The sequence below is a fragment of the Bombus affinis genome, unplaced genomic scaffold (genome assembly GCF_024516045.1).
Source record: "Bombus affinis isolate iyBomAffi1 unplaced genomic scaffold, iyBomAffi1.2 ctg00000075.1, whole genome shotgun sequence".
Taxonomy (NCBI): Eukaryota; Metazoa; Arthropoda; class Insecta; order Hymenoptera; family Apidae; genus Bombus; species Bombus affinis.
Window position 1 is genome coordinate 581,757 of NW_026108825.1, and position 17,006 is coordinate 598,762.

The 17,006-nt window shown below is 41.9% G+C and overlaps 2 protein-coding genes across 3 annotated transcripts in view; one reads left to right on the forward strand and one right to left on the reverse strand.

Moving 5' to 3' along the window:
* The window catches only part of LOC126927110 (uncharacterized), a 332,444-nt gene that overhangs the window by 223,165 nt on the left and 92,273 nt on the right, over positions 1-17,006 (reverse strand). The window lies entirely within an intron of this gene.
* Positions 1-17,006, forward strand: part of LOC126927119 (6-phosphofructo-2-kinase/fructose-2,6-bisphosphatase-like) — a 129,440-nt gene that overhangs the window by 107,088 nt on the left and 5,346 nt on the right. The window contains exons 3-4 of the mRNA XM_050743462.1: positions 8,439-8,754; positions 9,246-9,515. Of these exons, the coding sequence (XP_050599419.1) occupies positions 8,439-8,754; positions 9,246-9,515 (586 nt within the window). The remainder of the gene's footprint in view (positions 1-8,438; positions 8,755-9,245; positions 9,516-17,006) is intronic.

Genomic DNA, 17,006 nt, shown 5'->3' on the forward strand with positions numbered 1-17,006 from the left:
GGATAAATATCCTATAATTTGTAATATAGATATTCCCCGTGATTCAACTTGATCGATTCTACGAGCAAAAGTTAGTTGATTCGTTTGATCTTCGATTCAATCCAGAGTGTTTTTGTATCCGTAATTATCGTTAATAAGTTTTGTAGTTTTCTCTAGTTTATTTAGTAAAGTAATCCAGTCTGAATCATTAGTTACATTGACTGTTTTGATTTTAATCTCGTAAGAAATTTCCTTGCTACTACCACTGATTCTCATATGGTTATTCTTGTACAATATGTCTACGGTTTTATTAGTTTGTAACAAAGATGGTTTCTCTAGTCTAACAATTCGATGTGTCTTTTCTTCGAAAATGCTCAGATCTATTGGTTTTTCTGGTATAGCTATAAAATGATTCTCAGCGTTTAATGGGATAAAAGTTATATCTTCAATGTTATAAACTACTACCTTACAGAATTTGACAGTGTTTTCTGCGCTTAAGATTTCAGGGTTACAATCGTGCTTCACTCGACGGTCGTGAATCGGCTGAGTTTGTTTGCAAATGTAAAAGTCAGATATAGAACATTGCTTATCCAAGTAGTTTTGATCGACATTGATGTAATTTAGTCCTGACGTTAAAAATATCGGATGAACTACTAAAGGTGCTAAAAACACTTTGTTCGTGAGAGATGGTATGGGATATATTTGCTCTATATCCCATTCCATGTCCATAACTATTGGTACAGAAATTACAAAGAAAACTTTGTTTTGTCGAGTAAACAATGTGAGTTCTGAGATATCTAAAATATTTTGGAAATTCTCTTCCTTTGGTATAAAAGCGTTTCCTACTGTTTTGCTACCTAGTACTTGGGCGTAATTGTTAATAAAAGTTCCGGGATCAATAATCTGTGGGCTTATTATTCCTTGTTTTCCTAAGATGATTAAATTGAATATTTCGTCGATTTGGAAATGTAAGTCAGAGAGTGAGCTTTCTAGAGCTATGACTTTTATTAAGGTGATCTCGTTTTTGTTAAGCGTTTTAAGTTCGTTTGTTACACCTGTGTCTACTTGTTTCAGTCGCTGGATGACGTCGTTATTTAAAATTCGTTTAATCAAAGCTGTCTGGTTGGCTACTATGGTTTTTAGGCTGTTACCTTCTTCAAAGAGTTTGTCTATATTTTTGTTGATTATATCTAGATCGTTCGCGGCTAGGGTTCCAAAAAGAGTTTTACTAATAGATTCGATAGCGTCTACTAGTCCTCGTCTACTTCTGAGATGAATGTGAGCTAAGGATCGTAATTCGATGCTAAGTGTTCTGACGTTATTTAGTTTTGCTTGTAAAGAGCGTATTTCTGGTAATATGTTACAGTCTTTTCGTGTCTCGCAATGATTCCTAACTTCGGCTACTCCCTTTTCAATATATCTTACTTGTTCCAATACAGCACTAATATCTAGTCCTATAATAACATTTATGTGTTCGCTATAAAGATATGCTTTGGATCTTTTCTCATGAAATATTCCATTATTGTCAATAGGGGTTATTTTTAATCCGTTAAGGGTGGTAAAGCCGACGGCAAGGGTGATCGTCCTGAAAAATAAGGTTTTATTCTGTTACCGTGGATTTTCTTAACTCGATCTCTAATGAGAATCTCATAATACGGTGTCTTGACTGATTTAATAACGTAGGGTCCTAACCATTCGTCGTCCAATTTATCCGACTTATGATCGTTGTGAAGGAGTATACGATCTCCTTCCTTAAATAAGGTTTGAGTTCTAATGATTTTTCTTGTCTGATCTCTCATGTACCTCTTTCTACTTTGTTCAAGAGTGTTCTTCGCTATCATTCTATATTTTTGCAATTGTTTTTGCCATAGTGCAAACATTTCTTCGTAAGTGTAATTGGAAGTTCGGGATACGGAAGACGGGAGGTTGGCTTTTCTTCCAAATGTTAGTTCGAAGGGTGAAAATCCAGTTGCATCGTGTATCGCGGTATTATACCCTAGGCAAATAAAGTCTAATACCTGATCCCATTCTTTATTAGAATCGTGTAGGCTCGTGCGAATCATGTCTTTTACTGTGGCGTGTTTTCGTTCTAAGGATCCGTTAGATTGAGGATGAAAACTAGTGGTCTTTATATGTTTGATTTTAAATGCTTCCTCGAATTTTTCCATTAGTTCGCTAATAAAGTTCTGTCCCTGGTCTGTTAGTATCGTTTTGGATGCTGAGAAGATGTAAATGTAGTGGTGCAGTAGTGCATCGATAATCGATTCGGTTCGTTGTGTTTTCAGTGGTACTAAAACGAGATATTTCGTTAGGTCATCGTGAGTCGAAAGAATGTATTGATTTCCACGTGTGGTTTTAGGCATCGGACCAATTAGATCCATGGCTATCTTTTCGTTTGGCTCTACTGATGTCTGAGGAATTACGGGTTGTTCCTTGGGTCTGATTCTAACTAGCTTTTGTCGTTGACAAGCTTCGCAATTTTTTATAAAATCTTCTATCCTTTCCATGAGGCGTGGGATTTTGAATTGGTCTTTGATTTTACTATATGTCTTTTGAATATCCAAGTGTCCACTAATGTCGTTATGGTTTTCGCGTATAATGTCTAGAGCTTGTTCGTCAGTTATGGTTTGTATTGGTTCGTATGCAAAAGTTATTTCTTCAATTTGGTCATTAATAAACATGAGTGTTATTTTGATCCTAGCTTTTTCGGCTTCGGTAAAACTATTGTCTCCTATCCCAATTTTCTTGTGTTTCTTGGTTAGTTCAAAAATTTTTCGAATCCAAGTATCTTTGTCGAATGGACCTAATGTTTCTCTATTCAATTGATAGAAGGTGTGATCGTTTGGCGTGATTTTAAGTCGTCTCGGGTGTGTCGCGTCTTCTGACCATGCGTTAAAGTGTTCTACAATATTTTCGGAGTTTGCAGGTGTGTCTGGGACTGATTTGTCGGTAATTTGGTAAATTTTTCTGGAAAGTGCGTCGGCTGCTGTGTTCTCTTTACCTTTGCAATACTGAATATCGTACTCGTATTCTTCGAGTTTAAGTCTCCATCTAATCAAACGCGAGGAAGGGTCTTTGCAATTTTTGAGCCAAGTGAGTGCTTGGTGATCGGTTCGAATAACGAATCGTCTTCCTAACAGGTATTGCCTGAGTCTCTTAACTGCCCATACGATAACTAATAATTCCTTTTCTGTGGTAGAATAATTTTTCTCTGGGGGGTTGAGTGTCCGTGATATGTAACAACAAGGATGTCCGTCTTGTGATAACATTGCGCCTATTCCTTCATTGGAAGCGTCTGTGGTGAGTGTGAATGTTTTCGTGTAGTCTGGGTATGCTAAAACTGGGGCTGAGCATAGCTTTTCTTTTAGTGTGTCAAAGCTTGTCTGTTGCGTTTCTGTCCATCTAAAAGGATTGTCTTTCTTTGTGAGATCTGTTAATGGTTTGGCGAGTTTGGAAAAGTTTTTAATGAATTTTCTGTAGTATCCAGCTAATCCGAGAAATGACTTTACGTCTGTTTGTGTTTTGGGAATCTTAAAGTCTTTAACTGCGGAGATCTTTTTAGGATTTGACTTTATGCCCTCGTGTGTTATGACATGTCCTAAGTATTCTAATTCAGGTTTTAGAAACTCGCATTTGTCGGGTTGGATTTTTAGTCCTAACTCTTTTAATCTTTGCAATACTATAGCAAGGTTTTCATTGTGTTGTTGAATTGTACTACCGAATATTATTATGTCGTCAAGGTATACAAAGCAGTATTTGTTCAATAATCCTCGTAACGCGGTATCCATCATGCGTTGGAAGGTGGCTGGGGCGTTTTTTAAACCGAATGGCATGCGATTATAGTGAAAGTGTCCCTGAGGTGTGCTAAAGGCTGTATATTTCTTTGAGTCGGGGTCCATAGATATTTGATGGAATCCCGAAGATAAATCTAGAGCAGAGAAGAATTTGGCGTTGCCTAATTGTGATAGAATGTCGTCGATTGTCGGTAGTGGGTAGGCGTCTTGATCGGTAGGTTCATTTAATTTTCGAAAGTCGATAACTATACGCCATTTCTGTTTGCCTGATGCGTCTGATTTCTTGGGTACTACCCATACTGGACTGTTGTAAGGAGAATCTGATTCTTCAATGATATTTTTATCTAACATTTTTTTCATTTGTTTTTCAATTTCTGCTTTATGGGCCTCGGGAGGTCGGTACGATTTGGTATTGACGATTTTGTTTTCGCGTAGGGTAATAGTGTGTTTTGTTAGGTTAGTACAAGGTAGGGTATCGGATTCTAGGTCAAACACGTCTATGTAATGTAGGAGGATCTTTTCGATAGGAATACGAAGTTTGTCTTCAATATGGTCTAGTCTAATTATTTGTTTCATTTTAGCAATTTTATCGAGATCGTGTTCATAAGAAAGATCATTAGTGATTATAGTTGGTTGCTCACCAGTATTGCAGAAACATACTCTCGTCGGAACTTTATCCAGATAAATTGTTTCGATTTTGGTTTGCCCTGGGAGAATGGTTTTCGGCGCCTGGAAAAATATTTCGTTCCCGTTTAATTGTATCGATTCGTTGTTAATTCGATATGAGTAGTTAGAGAGCATAGGTAAACCAATTATTCCGTCTTCTATTAAAGGAAAATCGTCTGGCACAACGTGAAATGTGTTCATGATGTTAAAGAATTGAAAGTCTACTGTTTCGTCAGTTTGGAATTTGTCATTGCCCATGTAAAATGTTTTAGCTACTGTCATTTTAGGTTTAAATATGGCACTTGATCTTTTAACTAAATTTATTCCTGCACCGGTATCGATTAAATATCGTTTGATTTCTGTTCCCGATCGAACTCCAATGGATAGAAGTTTTCCTGTTGTTGCGTGTACTCGTACGACGTCTCTCGAGGTTCTGGTAGCGCTGTTTCCTCTTCTCGTCCCGCATTCTCCATGTTTATATTGTAGCTGCGCGGTGGCGGAAGATTTCGCTGGCTGGCCGGTTGAAAATTTTCGGCAGTAATTTGCGGTATGTCCTATTTGGTTGCACTTAAAACACTTCATTCTCCCTCCGTTGTTTATTTGAGTGCTTGTCGGCAGGCGATTGAGCGTAGTCATCGGACCGCTCCTAAGTGGGGGTTTGCGTTGTGACGATACATTCCCTCGGGCGAATGAGTGAGCTCTTATTTGCTGGCTGCACTGATTTCCGCGGTTTCGCTCAATTTCTCCGATTAATAGTTCTGCTTCGAACGCGGCATCTTGTGCTTCTTGTAAGGTGCGCGGTTTCATGCTTGATGTTCTGATTTCTATCTCGGGTTTTAAATTTAGTATGAACGTTTCGGTTGCGCGTTCGTTCTCTAGGTCTATCGCGACTGCTCGTCGAATAGGATCGCGGATTTCGTGTTGCAATGCGTATATAAGTTCATTAAGACCGTGTCGAAATCTTTTGACGTACCGTGTACTGATTCGTTAAAACTTTGCCGAGTTCTTTGTAATATATCTCGCGCACCGTTTGAAGTTACGTTAATCGATACGAACTTCCTCAGATTTTCGAATAAGGCGCCGTACGTCTCGATAACCGAATGTCTAATGCTTCTTTCGGCTTCGCCGACAATGCGTTTGGTTAAAATTAATTTCAATAAAGCACGCTTTTCCTTACATTCCGATCTAGCTTCGCTTACCCGCTTGATGAATCCCTCCACTCCAATGTCATCTTGACCGTTGAGGACTGGGATGAACTCGATGCTGGTTTTCGCGTCGAACATATGTCGTTCGTACGAGGCTGATTCTTCTTCCTCGTCCTCGGAGTTCGCTGGGTCGGAGGTTTCTGGAGTTTCTTTGATCCGAACGCGTTCTTCCGGAGATTTCACTATGCGGGTGTCCCGAGTAGTGCTTCTGCTGGCAGAACTAGTATCGTCTGTCATAATTGAGTTGAACTCAGACGTATCTACGGAGGATTGTACTCCTAGCTTGAGTTCGGCCACAGTCTTCCCTATTGGTTCTATTTCCTTGATCCGTTGAGTGCTTTCATCGCGAATTAGTTTATACAAATCATTTATAGCTGCCTTATGTTCTTCGTGCTGGCGCTGCATCATATCCAAAATTGCCCGCAGGTTTGGATCACCGCTAGTCGAAGCGACAGGTGTAATTTTCTTATCGTCCCTTTTGTCCATTTCAGAGTAATAGATCGTCGGAGTCTGACGTTATCGAATGCAATCGATCGATCCTTTTAGAGGAAATGGTTCTACTTACTAATAAAACCGTTTTTCGTAATACAGGTTGCTTGATACACCTTTGGTCGGATGTCCCGTAGGCCAAAACCGTAATCTTGTTTTATCCAACGTTGATGTATCCTGGCAGGATCGCCAAAATGTCACGTAAAATAAGAAAGAAATTTAAAGGAAAGAAGAAAACTTTATTTTTTCCTCGTTTATACACTTCTGAACTCTAGCCGTGGCCGTTCGAGACTGAGGCTCTTACAATATTTTCTTACTCTCGGTGACATCTGTTTCTTCTTTTGTTTTTCATCCTTCATTATCCCCACTACCCTGTAGGCGTACTGACTATTGCTACGCTTCTAGAACATTCGGTGGAAGGATCGTTAGGACATAGATGAACCCTCAGGTACTCCGGCAATATACATTGTCGCCAAGGTCGCCATGTGTAATGTTCAAGTATCGGCTGTCTGGAGAATGTTTAGAAGTGGTCGCCTAAGGTGACGTCAGGGCAAAAGAGTTTGGGGTTACAAACGCAGCGTTGAGAGCTCTGGCCCAACGAGACGCGATGCACGAGTGCGCTACATGGCTCGCAGGCGGAAATTCCGTAGCTGTAAGCATCAATTAGACGCGTGACAAACGTCTAGTAAAGATGTGAAATTGAATAGAATCTGGAGATAAATTCAGTATCGAAAGGAGAACGCGTGCCGTTGCATTCGATCGAAAATAATCGCAAAAGTTCAAGAGATTTCAGTATCGAATCGAGAACAACAACACACGCGATTGTATTTGATTGAAAATAATTGAAAATAGTTGAGAAAGATTCGGTATCAACACGAGAACGAGAATACGCTCGGTTATGCTTGATTGAGAGTAATCGAAAAAAGTTGAGAAAGATTCAATGTCGAAACGAATGCAAGCACGCGCGATTGCATTTGATCGAAAATAATAGAACAAAGTTAAGAAAGAATTTTAATCGTTGCGCATTTGAAGAATCCGACCGGAAGAAGAAACACGTGTTTTTTTTGTTATTATGTAACCGGAGCTGCAAGAATAGATTAGAATATTAGAACGGTCAAGGGTCGTATTTATACATAGATCGCGCTAACGGTGGACGACGCGATTAAACCGAGGCTAGTCAAGCCGGTCTACCTTTCTCCGACCGAACCGAATATCGTCGTACGAGTTTTACCTTGCTTAATATTTTTAACAACATGTACCAACGTTCCACGATAGAAACCGCAATAGTTCATGGTGTTGAAAGTAGCTTAAGATCGGCTCGTTATTTTCTCGATATTATGCGCTTTAGAAATAGTCGAGAATTGAACAAATATGACACGAATTCAATATGAAGACTACAACGGTAAAACGTGTCTTCACGTTAAATTTTAAATTCTATGTGGAAACGTATCTTAGATATTATAGGAAACTAATTATTTAATTCTGAAATTAACGGTGCATTTTTCCTTCCAAATTATATCATATTGAAATATTCCTATTTATTCTAATTTATCGTATTCTTTCTATGTGGTCTTGATATATATGTTAACAATAAGAGAAACCAACATGTAAATTCATATATAAATTACTCGCCATAATTATTAGGACATCTACACGTTATAAGCATCGATTGGAACACTTTGACACTTTTCTTTATCTGCTATATCTTACATTACAAAGTACATATGCCGCGAATGAAATAACAGATTTATAACGAAATTACTAGAAACGAAAGCACTCCATTCGTATTAAATATCAATATGTGCCCTAATATTTATGGCCGGCGGTGTTCTTAATTGAACAAAGCGATAATTAATTTTGACGAAGGGCCTGTAGCAACATGAAGACACTTTCAGTATTTAAATTGCATTTATCGGGAGAGAAAAACAAAAGTATAGGTTTCATATTCAAATGTGTTTAAATAATACAAATATTAGCTTAGATCATGAATTTATAGCACGTGTCAAAATATGATATAGTTTTGGTTAATTTTGACTTGCATTCTGCTGGTTTACACAAATTATTGGAAAGCTACCTCCTTGTTGCAGCAATCTCTCCAAATATACAATACAAAGAAAGACAATTGAAAATCGATATAGTCTAATGTCTATTTAAATAAAATGCGTAGGAAGAAATATACTGAAATTTGAGTTTGCGAGTCGTCACAGTTAGTTGCATTTAAGAATTTTCCTGTTTGAAGATCCTGGACGCCACGTTGGTGATGCGAGCGCAGCGCGCCGAGGTCTTCGACTATTTTTCCGGGCAGCGGTTATCGCGTCCTCATTATCGAGTGCGTCTACGACGATCCGGTTGTACTGGAGCGAAATTACAAGGAGATATTGCGGTACAGCGCTTGCTATGTTGGCATGGATTCAATAACAGCCGAAGAAGATCTACGATTGAAGATAGCTCATTACATTCGATCTTACGAGCCAATGGATGAGAAGACGTATCCACGAATCCGTATCGACACCGGCAGCATGGATATCGAGTCCTGCATCGTGTCTGGCGATGTGGAGACAAATGTCCTTGGATATCTTGGAAGCGTCACTGTTGAGCCGCATACTCTTTATTTCTCTCGGGTTGGTAATCCATCAAATTTTACATTTGTCATCGTTTAATCCCCATCTCAAATGTTCTAATCCTAGAAGCTCAGCCTTAGCGTCTTTAGTCTTAATTATAAGAATTTTTCGACAAGTGATAATGATAACGATAATGAAGAAACGTGTTTGTTCTTAGATTACAAGCTGAGTCAAGGACAATTGAGCCAGGTCGTGGCGCTTGCAATTATTAAAAAGATTAACATACATAACTGAGCACTTCATTTAGCATGACGAGTCCTCAATTGTTTACACACAACATGTTTTAAAAGCATACGTATACGTATACGCATACGTAAAAACATACATATTGTATTTTTAAAATCTTGCTATCTTATCAGGGTTTGGTTCCAAAAGTAATTTCTTCTCGCCTGATCGTAATCTTATCATTGCTACGCCTCTCTTTTTGAACGTAATCAGAATATTCTACGATTTGGTAAAACTAAAGCTCTCCCTCTCTCTTTTGATTACAGCACGGCGAAAGCGAGTACAACGTATTGGGTAAGGTTGGTGGTGACGCAGTTTTAAGCGCACGTGGCGAGAGATATGCACAAGCGTTGGCCACCAAGTTCAACGCTATGCGTATTCCCGACCTGCGCGTGCTAACTAGTCGCCTTCGAAGGACTATCGCGACTGCTCGTGGCGTGGAATCGCCCCAAGAACACGTGACAGCACTCAACGAACTCCACGCCGGTATCTGTGAGGGGCTGTCTTATGAAGACATGCAGGAGCATTATCCGCAGGTAATTTCAGATCAAACGCGTCTTCCTCCTCGAAATTTCGTCACTGCTTGCATTGAATTACGTTTAAGGTGTTGTTGACCAAAGTGAAATAGCGAGTGAAGATAATTTATACTTTTAAGGATGATTCATCGAAAAATGTGTAAATTCGGTTTCACTTACTACTTGCCTAATCTTCTGGCTGTATTTAAACGAGCCTTCAATCGGTTGAATTTATCAATCCCTAGCTCTAAGAGCTTTAATTTATTTGTGTAGTAAATGGTAGATAGCTGTAACAGTTATCATTGTAGGTTATAGGGTATAACGGTATAAGCTTTTTGGGTATATAGAGTATATAGGGTTTATAGGGTATAAGCTTTTTGAATTAATCTAATTGTATCAGTATTATGTTAGAAACATGGTACTATAATTGACACATTTAACATTAGTATTTGATCAAAATTTTCCCAGTGATTGATTAGTTAATGCAGTTATAATTTGTATTTCAATAAGTTTGGGATCCTAGATATGGAATATTTATTATCTACTAGGTTTGTCAATTTAATTCTCTAAGCGAACAACTTTCAATCGTATCTTGGAAAATGAATAATAACATAAATCTTCACGGATGACTCAAGCATTGAATACTTGGCCACTGGGGAAAAGTATCGAGTGACTTAACGTCTGCGCTAACAGTCTGTAACTGATTAAAATTCAGTTGTATGCAAATTTATCCATTTACATCCACGAAATATTTGCTTGACTAATGAGAATGAGCGTTGAAGTTCAAAGAAATATTCCCAGTCAAGTACATAGCAGATAGAATATAATCACAATGTTTCACGTTGCTAGATCGAACTCAATCAGTCTGATTAATCTGAACGAAGTTTTAGAACATGGATAAATGAATATTATTGTTTAATCGAGCTATCGCGGGGAGACGCGGTCGTTAGAATACGCGTCAACGAGAGTCGTAAATTCCCGTTACGATTGGATTAATCGACACCACGAATAGTTCGATCCCCGTATTTCGGTTAGGATAATCGGGGTGGTTGATGCGGTATAACACTGGAAGTCAGAGTTATAATAATGTATATTTCCAACACTTTATACAATCACACAAAGTAGTAACGCCGTTGATTAAGATACAGATAACGAGAGAAGAGTTAGTCTTGAATGAGAGAAGGAGAGCTTTAGGCGCTCTAGGCCCTTGAGAGTTATAGGAACTGTCGGAGTTCTGGATAAGTGAGAGCCTTAGAAGACTCTAGGCCGTGTAGGCACCTTGAGAAATGATGAAGGAACTCAGAAAGATACAGGAACGGTGAGAGTTGTAGGAAATGCAGGAACCCTAGGCACCGTGAGAGACGATCAAACTCCAAAGTTTTATTCTAATGTGAATGCGGAGGAAAGCTTGGTATGGGTGTGCCCTTTGAACGAAGAACGCGGATTCGTTGCTTACATTTTCAGTTAGTAAAGTGAGGGAAATAATCCGCGATGTCGATTGGTTGGGACCAATGTTAGGAAGGAAGAGAGGAGGAAGAAACCTCCTACCAACTTGGGTCCTAGGCGACATTGTTTATAGGGAAACTCAGATTTTCGGTTAGGTATATCTCCGCTTTCTTCGTTATTCTTAAGAGCACATAATAAACCCAAGGACCTTTCTAAAAACCGGCCGAAAACACTTCTGGAATTAGAAAGTCTTTTCTGGCAAACAGATGTGCTTAGACCTTGTGTGCGAACAATGCAGCTAGAATTGCAACTTTATAGTGGGTCCTTGGGCCTATGGAGTGTTAGAAGGACGACAGGTAGACCGTTGGTTGGCAAGCCGCGCGCGATGGCGTGCAGATGTGTTGCACGGCGTAACATCCTCCCCCCGTTGAGAGGGCACCGATCAAAAACCTGTAGAGATAAAATTGATTAAATCTTCTATCCGCCTCCTTGTTGATTGTTGCTGCCCTGTGTACTGTGGCCGTCCAGAGGATGTAGTGGTCGCCAAGAGGAATTTGATGATACGGCTGGAAGGCCGGTGCGCTGAGGATATTTGTCTGTCTTGGAGACTGCTTCGTCGCTGCGTCGAAGGACCGTTGACTGCCTTGTAGTCTGGACCGCCGTGGTTCTTGGCATTGCCAAGAAAGTTGCCACTGAAGTTCACGGATCCAGAAATGTCGTGAAGAGCTCGGCTTACGAAGTATTGTAGGACACCTCAGACCTGGAGGTGTCGTTATACATCTCGCCGATTTCCCAATGGTAGATCATATCTGTATGGAGATGCGCTTTTCATCTGCCTTCTTCGATGTTCGTAGTTGCCTTGATGAGGCCGTCGTCGCCAGGGTAAGCTCGATGATACGACCGAAAAGCCGTTGCGTAGAGGACACCCGTCTGTCCTGGTGTCTGGTTCGCCGTTGCGTTAAGGGGCCGTTGAAGTTCACGATCCAGGATGTATCGTGAAACGGTTCGGCCCATGCAGTATCGTGGAACACCTCGACCCATGAGGTGTCCTTGAATAGTTTGCCCCAGGAGGTGTCGTTGAATGAAACTCCGGTGATGCATGGTATAGATTCGAACACGCCGCAGAGTTGTGTGTTTGATTGGTGGACTGAGCTCCCCCCGATGATCTGCCCCAATTGTGCTATCTTGTCCCACATGTCGTGGATTGTATCGTGGTAAGACCTGGAGCAGATTTCGCCTTTCTTGTATGGTATCTCTGCAACATCAGATTCGTGAAAGTATTGCATGTCATTTGGACATCCTCGTTGCTGTTTCGGCTGAGGAAGCGTGGAGGAGGTCATGGTTGATTGAGGGACGAGGCTCCCCCCGTAGACCCATCCGGATCGCGCCTTCTCGCTGATGGCTGGTAGCTGTACCGGCGTGGCCCAACAATCCGCAAGAGACAGAATCAGAGATTTGTCCCACGTAGTGCTCTGTGGGCTTAGTGGACAAGTGTTGAAATCAGCTGGCGCGTTCTGAAAACTACTAACAATTAAATGATTAGTCATAGTGGTAATAACGTGGAGATGATCCCGATTTGGGTTACTCGCAGGCGTGGCTCCTCGCCGCCGTGGCGATGGAGAATTCTTCGCGTTAGGTCATGGAGTCATATCTCCGATATGATGTCCATGTCAGGTGTAACATGTAAAGTGGTGTTCTCCGTCGGCGGAGTATAACTGTTTTTGTCCTGGACGTGATTCAGTTCCTTCCTGTCTTGCAGATCTGGAGCATTCGGCTGATTCGAGACATCTTGTGTAGTTGAATCAGATGGTTGCGATGCTGACGATGGGAACGTGGTTGTCGTCAGATCGCGTGTGGGTGACACGTTATGAGTGTCACGCGGTAAGCTCAGCGTGGTATGCGACGAAATCGCCGTTTGAGTGGATGCGATGGTTTCCGTTGGCGGAATACGACCGTTGTTGTCTTGGATGAGAGTCGGTCCCTTCCGGTCCAGAGGGTCTCGAGCGATTGATTGATTCAAGACGTTGTGTAACGTCGAATCAGATGATTGCGATGCTGACGCTGCGAACGTGGTCGTCAGATCGCGGACAGTTGACATGTTGTGAGTATCACGCGGTGAGCTCCGCGTGGTATGCGACGGGATCGCCATTTGAGCTGGTGCGATGATTTCCGTCGGCGAAGTACGACCGTTGTCGTCTTGGACGGGATTCAGCTTTGTCCGATCCAGAGAATCTCGAGTGATGGACTGATTCAAGACGTTTTGTGGCGTTGAATCAGATGGTTGCGATGCTGACGATGGGAACGTGGTTGTCGTCAGATCGCGTGTGGGTGACACGTTATGAGTGTCACGCGCTGAGCTCCGCGTGGTGTGCGACGGGATCGCCATTCGAGTTACTGCGATGGTTTCCGTCGGCGGAGGTTGATCCTTGTTGTCCTGGATGGGATTCACTTCCTTCCGGTCCAGTGGATCGTGAGAGGTTGGCTGATTCAAAGCATTTCGCGGCAATTTGATACCAGTGGCTGATCCATTGTGTGCCGGTCTCGATGACCGGGGTTGTCGTGCTGTACGTTGGTTACGTCTTAGCCGATCGCATATATCGTTATACTGTTCTCTGATCTCGAGACCGCGCGTTTGTTCTTCCGGGAGTTTAAGCGACGCGGACTCGCGGCCGACGGCTGATTCGCCGCTTGTCGATTGTGACGGTATACTTCGTCGTGTATTGATTAATTGTTTGGCTACTCGGAGTTGCAGTCTTTCGTATTCTTCCGCTAGCTCACTGCCGCGCGCGATCTCTCCCTCGTCTAAAGTTACGATCTGGTGTTGTAATGCACGGAGTTCCTTCTCGACGGTTTCTAGACGTTCTTTAATTTGAAGCAAGTCGATCTCTTCCGAACAGCCTGATTGTTCAATGTCGTCGAGTTTTTTTTCGAGGCGTGTAAACTGGGCGATATAGTAGCTCCGGCGTCGACGCAAGACGGCAAGTTCGTTTCCGGTTGCCATTATTTTTTATGTAATTGATAATGAAATCGTTTGAACTTACTTCTGTTGGCGATTGTCCACTTTGTGGCAGGAGGCTGTGTGGTTGCGTTTCAACCACCGAATTATACCTCTTCAAAGGTGACGACCCTTTACGTTACTGACCTCGCTGGGGTGGTAACGCTTCCGCTGCTGGTTGTGTTGGATTCACGTGGCACTGTATGAGAGTGGGTGTCACTGGCGTGCACTTTTCACTTGACACAGTATCCGGCTCGAAGGACCATGTTTAATCGAGCTATCGCGGGGAGACGCGGTCGTTAGAATACGCGTCAACGAGAGTCGTAAATTCCCGTTACGATTAGAATAATCGACACCACGAATAGTTCGATCCCCGTATTTCGGTTAGGATAATCGGGGTGGTTGATGCGGTATAACACTGGAAGTCAGAGTTATAATAATGTATATTTCCAACACTTTATACAATCACACAAAGTAGTAACGCCGTTGATTAAGATACAGATAACGAGAGAAGAGTTAGTCTTGAATGAGAGAAGGAGAGCTTTAGGCGCTCTAGGCCCTTGAGAGTTATAGGAACTGTCGGAGTTCTGGATAAGTGAGAGCCTTAGAAGACTCTAGGCCGTGTAGGCACCTTGAGAAATGATGAAGGAACTCAGAAAGATACAGGAACGGTGAGAGTTGTAGGAAATGTAGGAACTCTAGGCACCGTGGGAGACGATCAAACTCTAAAGTTTTATTCTAATGTGAATTTTTTTTTTTTTTTTTATTTATTAGAATATTTACAATCAATTCTCGTTGAGAATTTTCAGTAACTTAATTTGGCGTGATACAATGACATGGATTATAATAGCTTTATATTGTTGATTCTAGTAGGACTAAGGGTTTAATCTAGTGGGTATTTTCTTTTTAGTCTGCGGATCTGGTCCGTCGTGTCCAGTAGTTGGGTGACTAGTGGGTTGTGGTGGTTGTTGACTCTTGTGCTATATCTGCTTCTGGACTTGTGTATTTCATCTTTGACTGTAGGTATCTTGAGGTCTCGGTGGATTGTTTCGTTGGTAACATACCAGGGTGCATTTAATAGGGATCTTTGCGTTTTCGATTGGAAGCGTTGGAGTATTTCAATGTTGGAGTTACTTGCTGTTCCCCATAGTTGGATTCCGTAGGTCCAGACAGGTTTTATTACGGCTTTGTAGAGGGTTATTTTGTTCTGTATGTTTAGTTTGGAGCGTCGGCCCGTGAGCCAATAGAATTTTCTTAGTTTTTCCTTTAGTTGCTTTGTTTTTTCCGAGATATGTTCTTTCCAAGTTAGCCTCCTGTCCAGGGTCATGCCCAGGTATCTTACGGAGTCCTTGCTTGGGATTATTGTGTTGTTAATGGTAACCTGGGGGCAGGTTTGTTTTCGGAGCGTGAAGGTTACATGGGAGGATCTTTTTCGTTTATTTTAAAACCCCATTTTTGGAACCACTTTTCCATGGAGTCGAGACTTCGCTGGAGAGTGTATGAGGCAATTGCCGGGTCTGCGTGGGTAGCTAATAGTGCTGTGTCGTCGGCAAATGTTGCTATTGTTACCAGTTTGATATGGGTAAGTCGGCAGTGTAGATGGAGAATAGTAGGGGTCCGAGGACACTACCTTGCGGTATGCCGGATTCTATTGGGAATGTTACGGAAGTGGCGCCTAGACATTTAACTATGAATTGTCTGTTGGTAAGGTAGGATTTTAAGATGGAGTAGTATGGGTGGGGTAGGATTTTTTTAAGCTTGTAGAGTAGCCCTTCATGCCATACTTTATCGAATGCCTGTTGGATGTCTAGGAATACGGCTGAGCAGTATATTTTCTTTTCAAGGGTTTGGCTGATTATGTGGGTTATGCGGTGGATTTGCTCTACTGTTGAGTGTTGTTTTCGGAAGCCGAATTGGTGATCTGGGAGAGTTTTCAATTCTTCTAGGAGTGGAAGGAGACGATTCGTGAGCATCCTCTCGAATAGTTTAGACAGGGTAGGTAAGAGACTGATTGGGCGATAGGAGCTGGCTTCATATATTGGTTTACCGGGTTTGGGGATGAGGGTGATTAGTGAGATTTTCCACGCCTTAGGAAAGTGTTCTAGGCGGAGGATGGCGTTGAAGATTGATGCGATGAGTGCGATCCCTTTTATGGGGAGTTCCTTGATTGCTTTATTTCCTATTAGGTCGTGACCTGCTGCTTTCTTGGGGTTTAGGCGACTGATTGCTTCTATGATCTCTGCAGAAGTGAAGGGTTGAATAGGAGGGGACATTTGGAAGGGAGTGTGCAGGTATTCGGTGACGTCCGCTGCAGCTACGGAGGAATGGGGTTGGAATACTTCAGTCAGGTGTTCAGCAAATATGTTGGCTTTTTCTATAGGGCTACGCGCCCATCCACCCTGCGGGCGGCGGATTGGAGGTATTATTTGTGGGGGGGCGCGTGAGTTTCCTGGAGGCTTTCCATAGTGAGTAGTTTGAGTCGGCTGTGGGGGACAAGCTGGCGAGATATTTGTGAAAACGGTCGTTATTGTAGTTCTTTATGGTTTTGGATAGTTTTCTAGTTGCGTTGTTTAGTTTGCGTTTGTCCTCCGGTGTTCTATGGGTCTGCCATATCCTTCTTAGTCTACGTTTTTCTGCTATTTTTTTTTAATATGTACTGGGGGTATTCGTGATTGCTGATGGACGTTTTTGCCGGTGTGGAGACGCGGATAGCGTTTATTATGCTCGCATTTAGGTATTCCGTGGCTGCTTCGATTTCGTCATTGGTTTTTAGTGAGGTTGAGGCTGAAGTTGTGCGGGTAAAGACTTCTCTAAAGAGCTGCCAGTTGGTGTGTTGGTTATGAATGGAGCCATTAGGTGTATTCTCGATGATGGTTGAACTGACTGTTACTATCACGGGGTAATGATCAGAGGAGAGATCGGCCGAGGAATTGATTTGGACGTGTCTTGGCGAGATATTTTTGGTTATGAAGAAATCAAGGAGATCGGGTATTTTGTTTGTGTCGGTGGGCCAGTGTGTGGGTTCGTATGTGGTAAGGTAGTTGAGGTTGTTGGTTATTATGCTGTTGAGG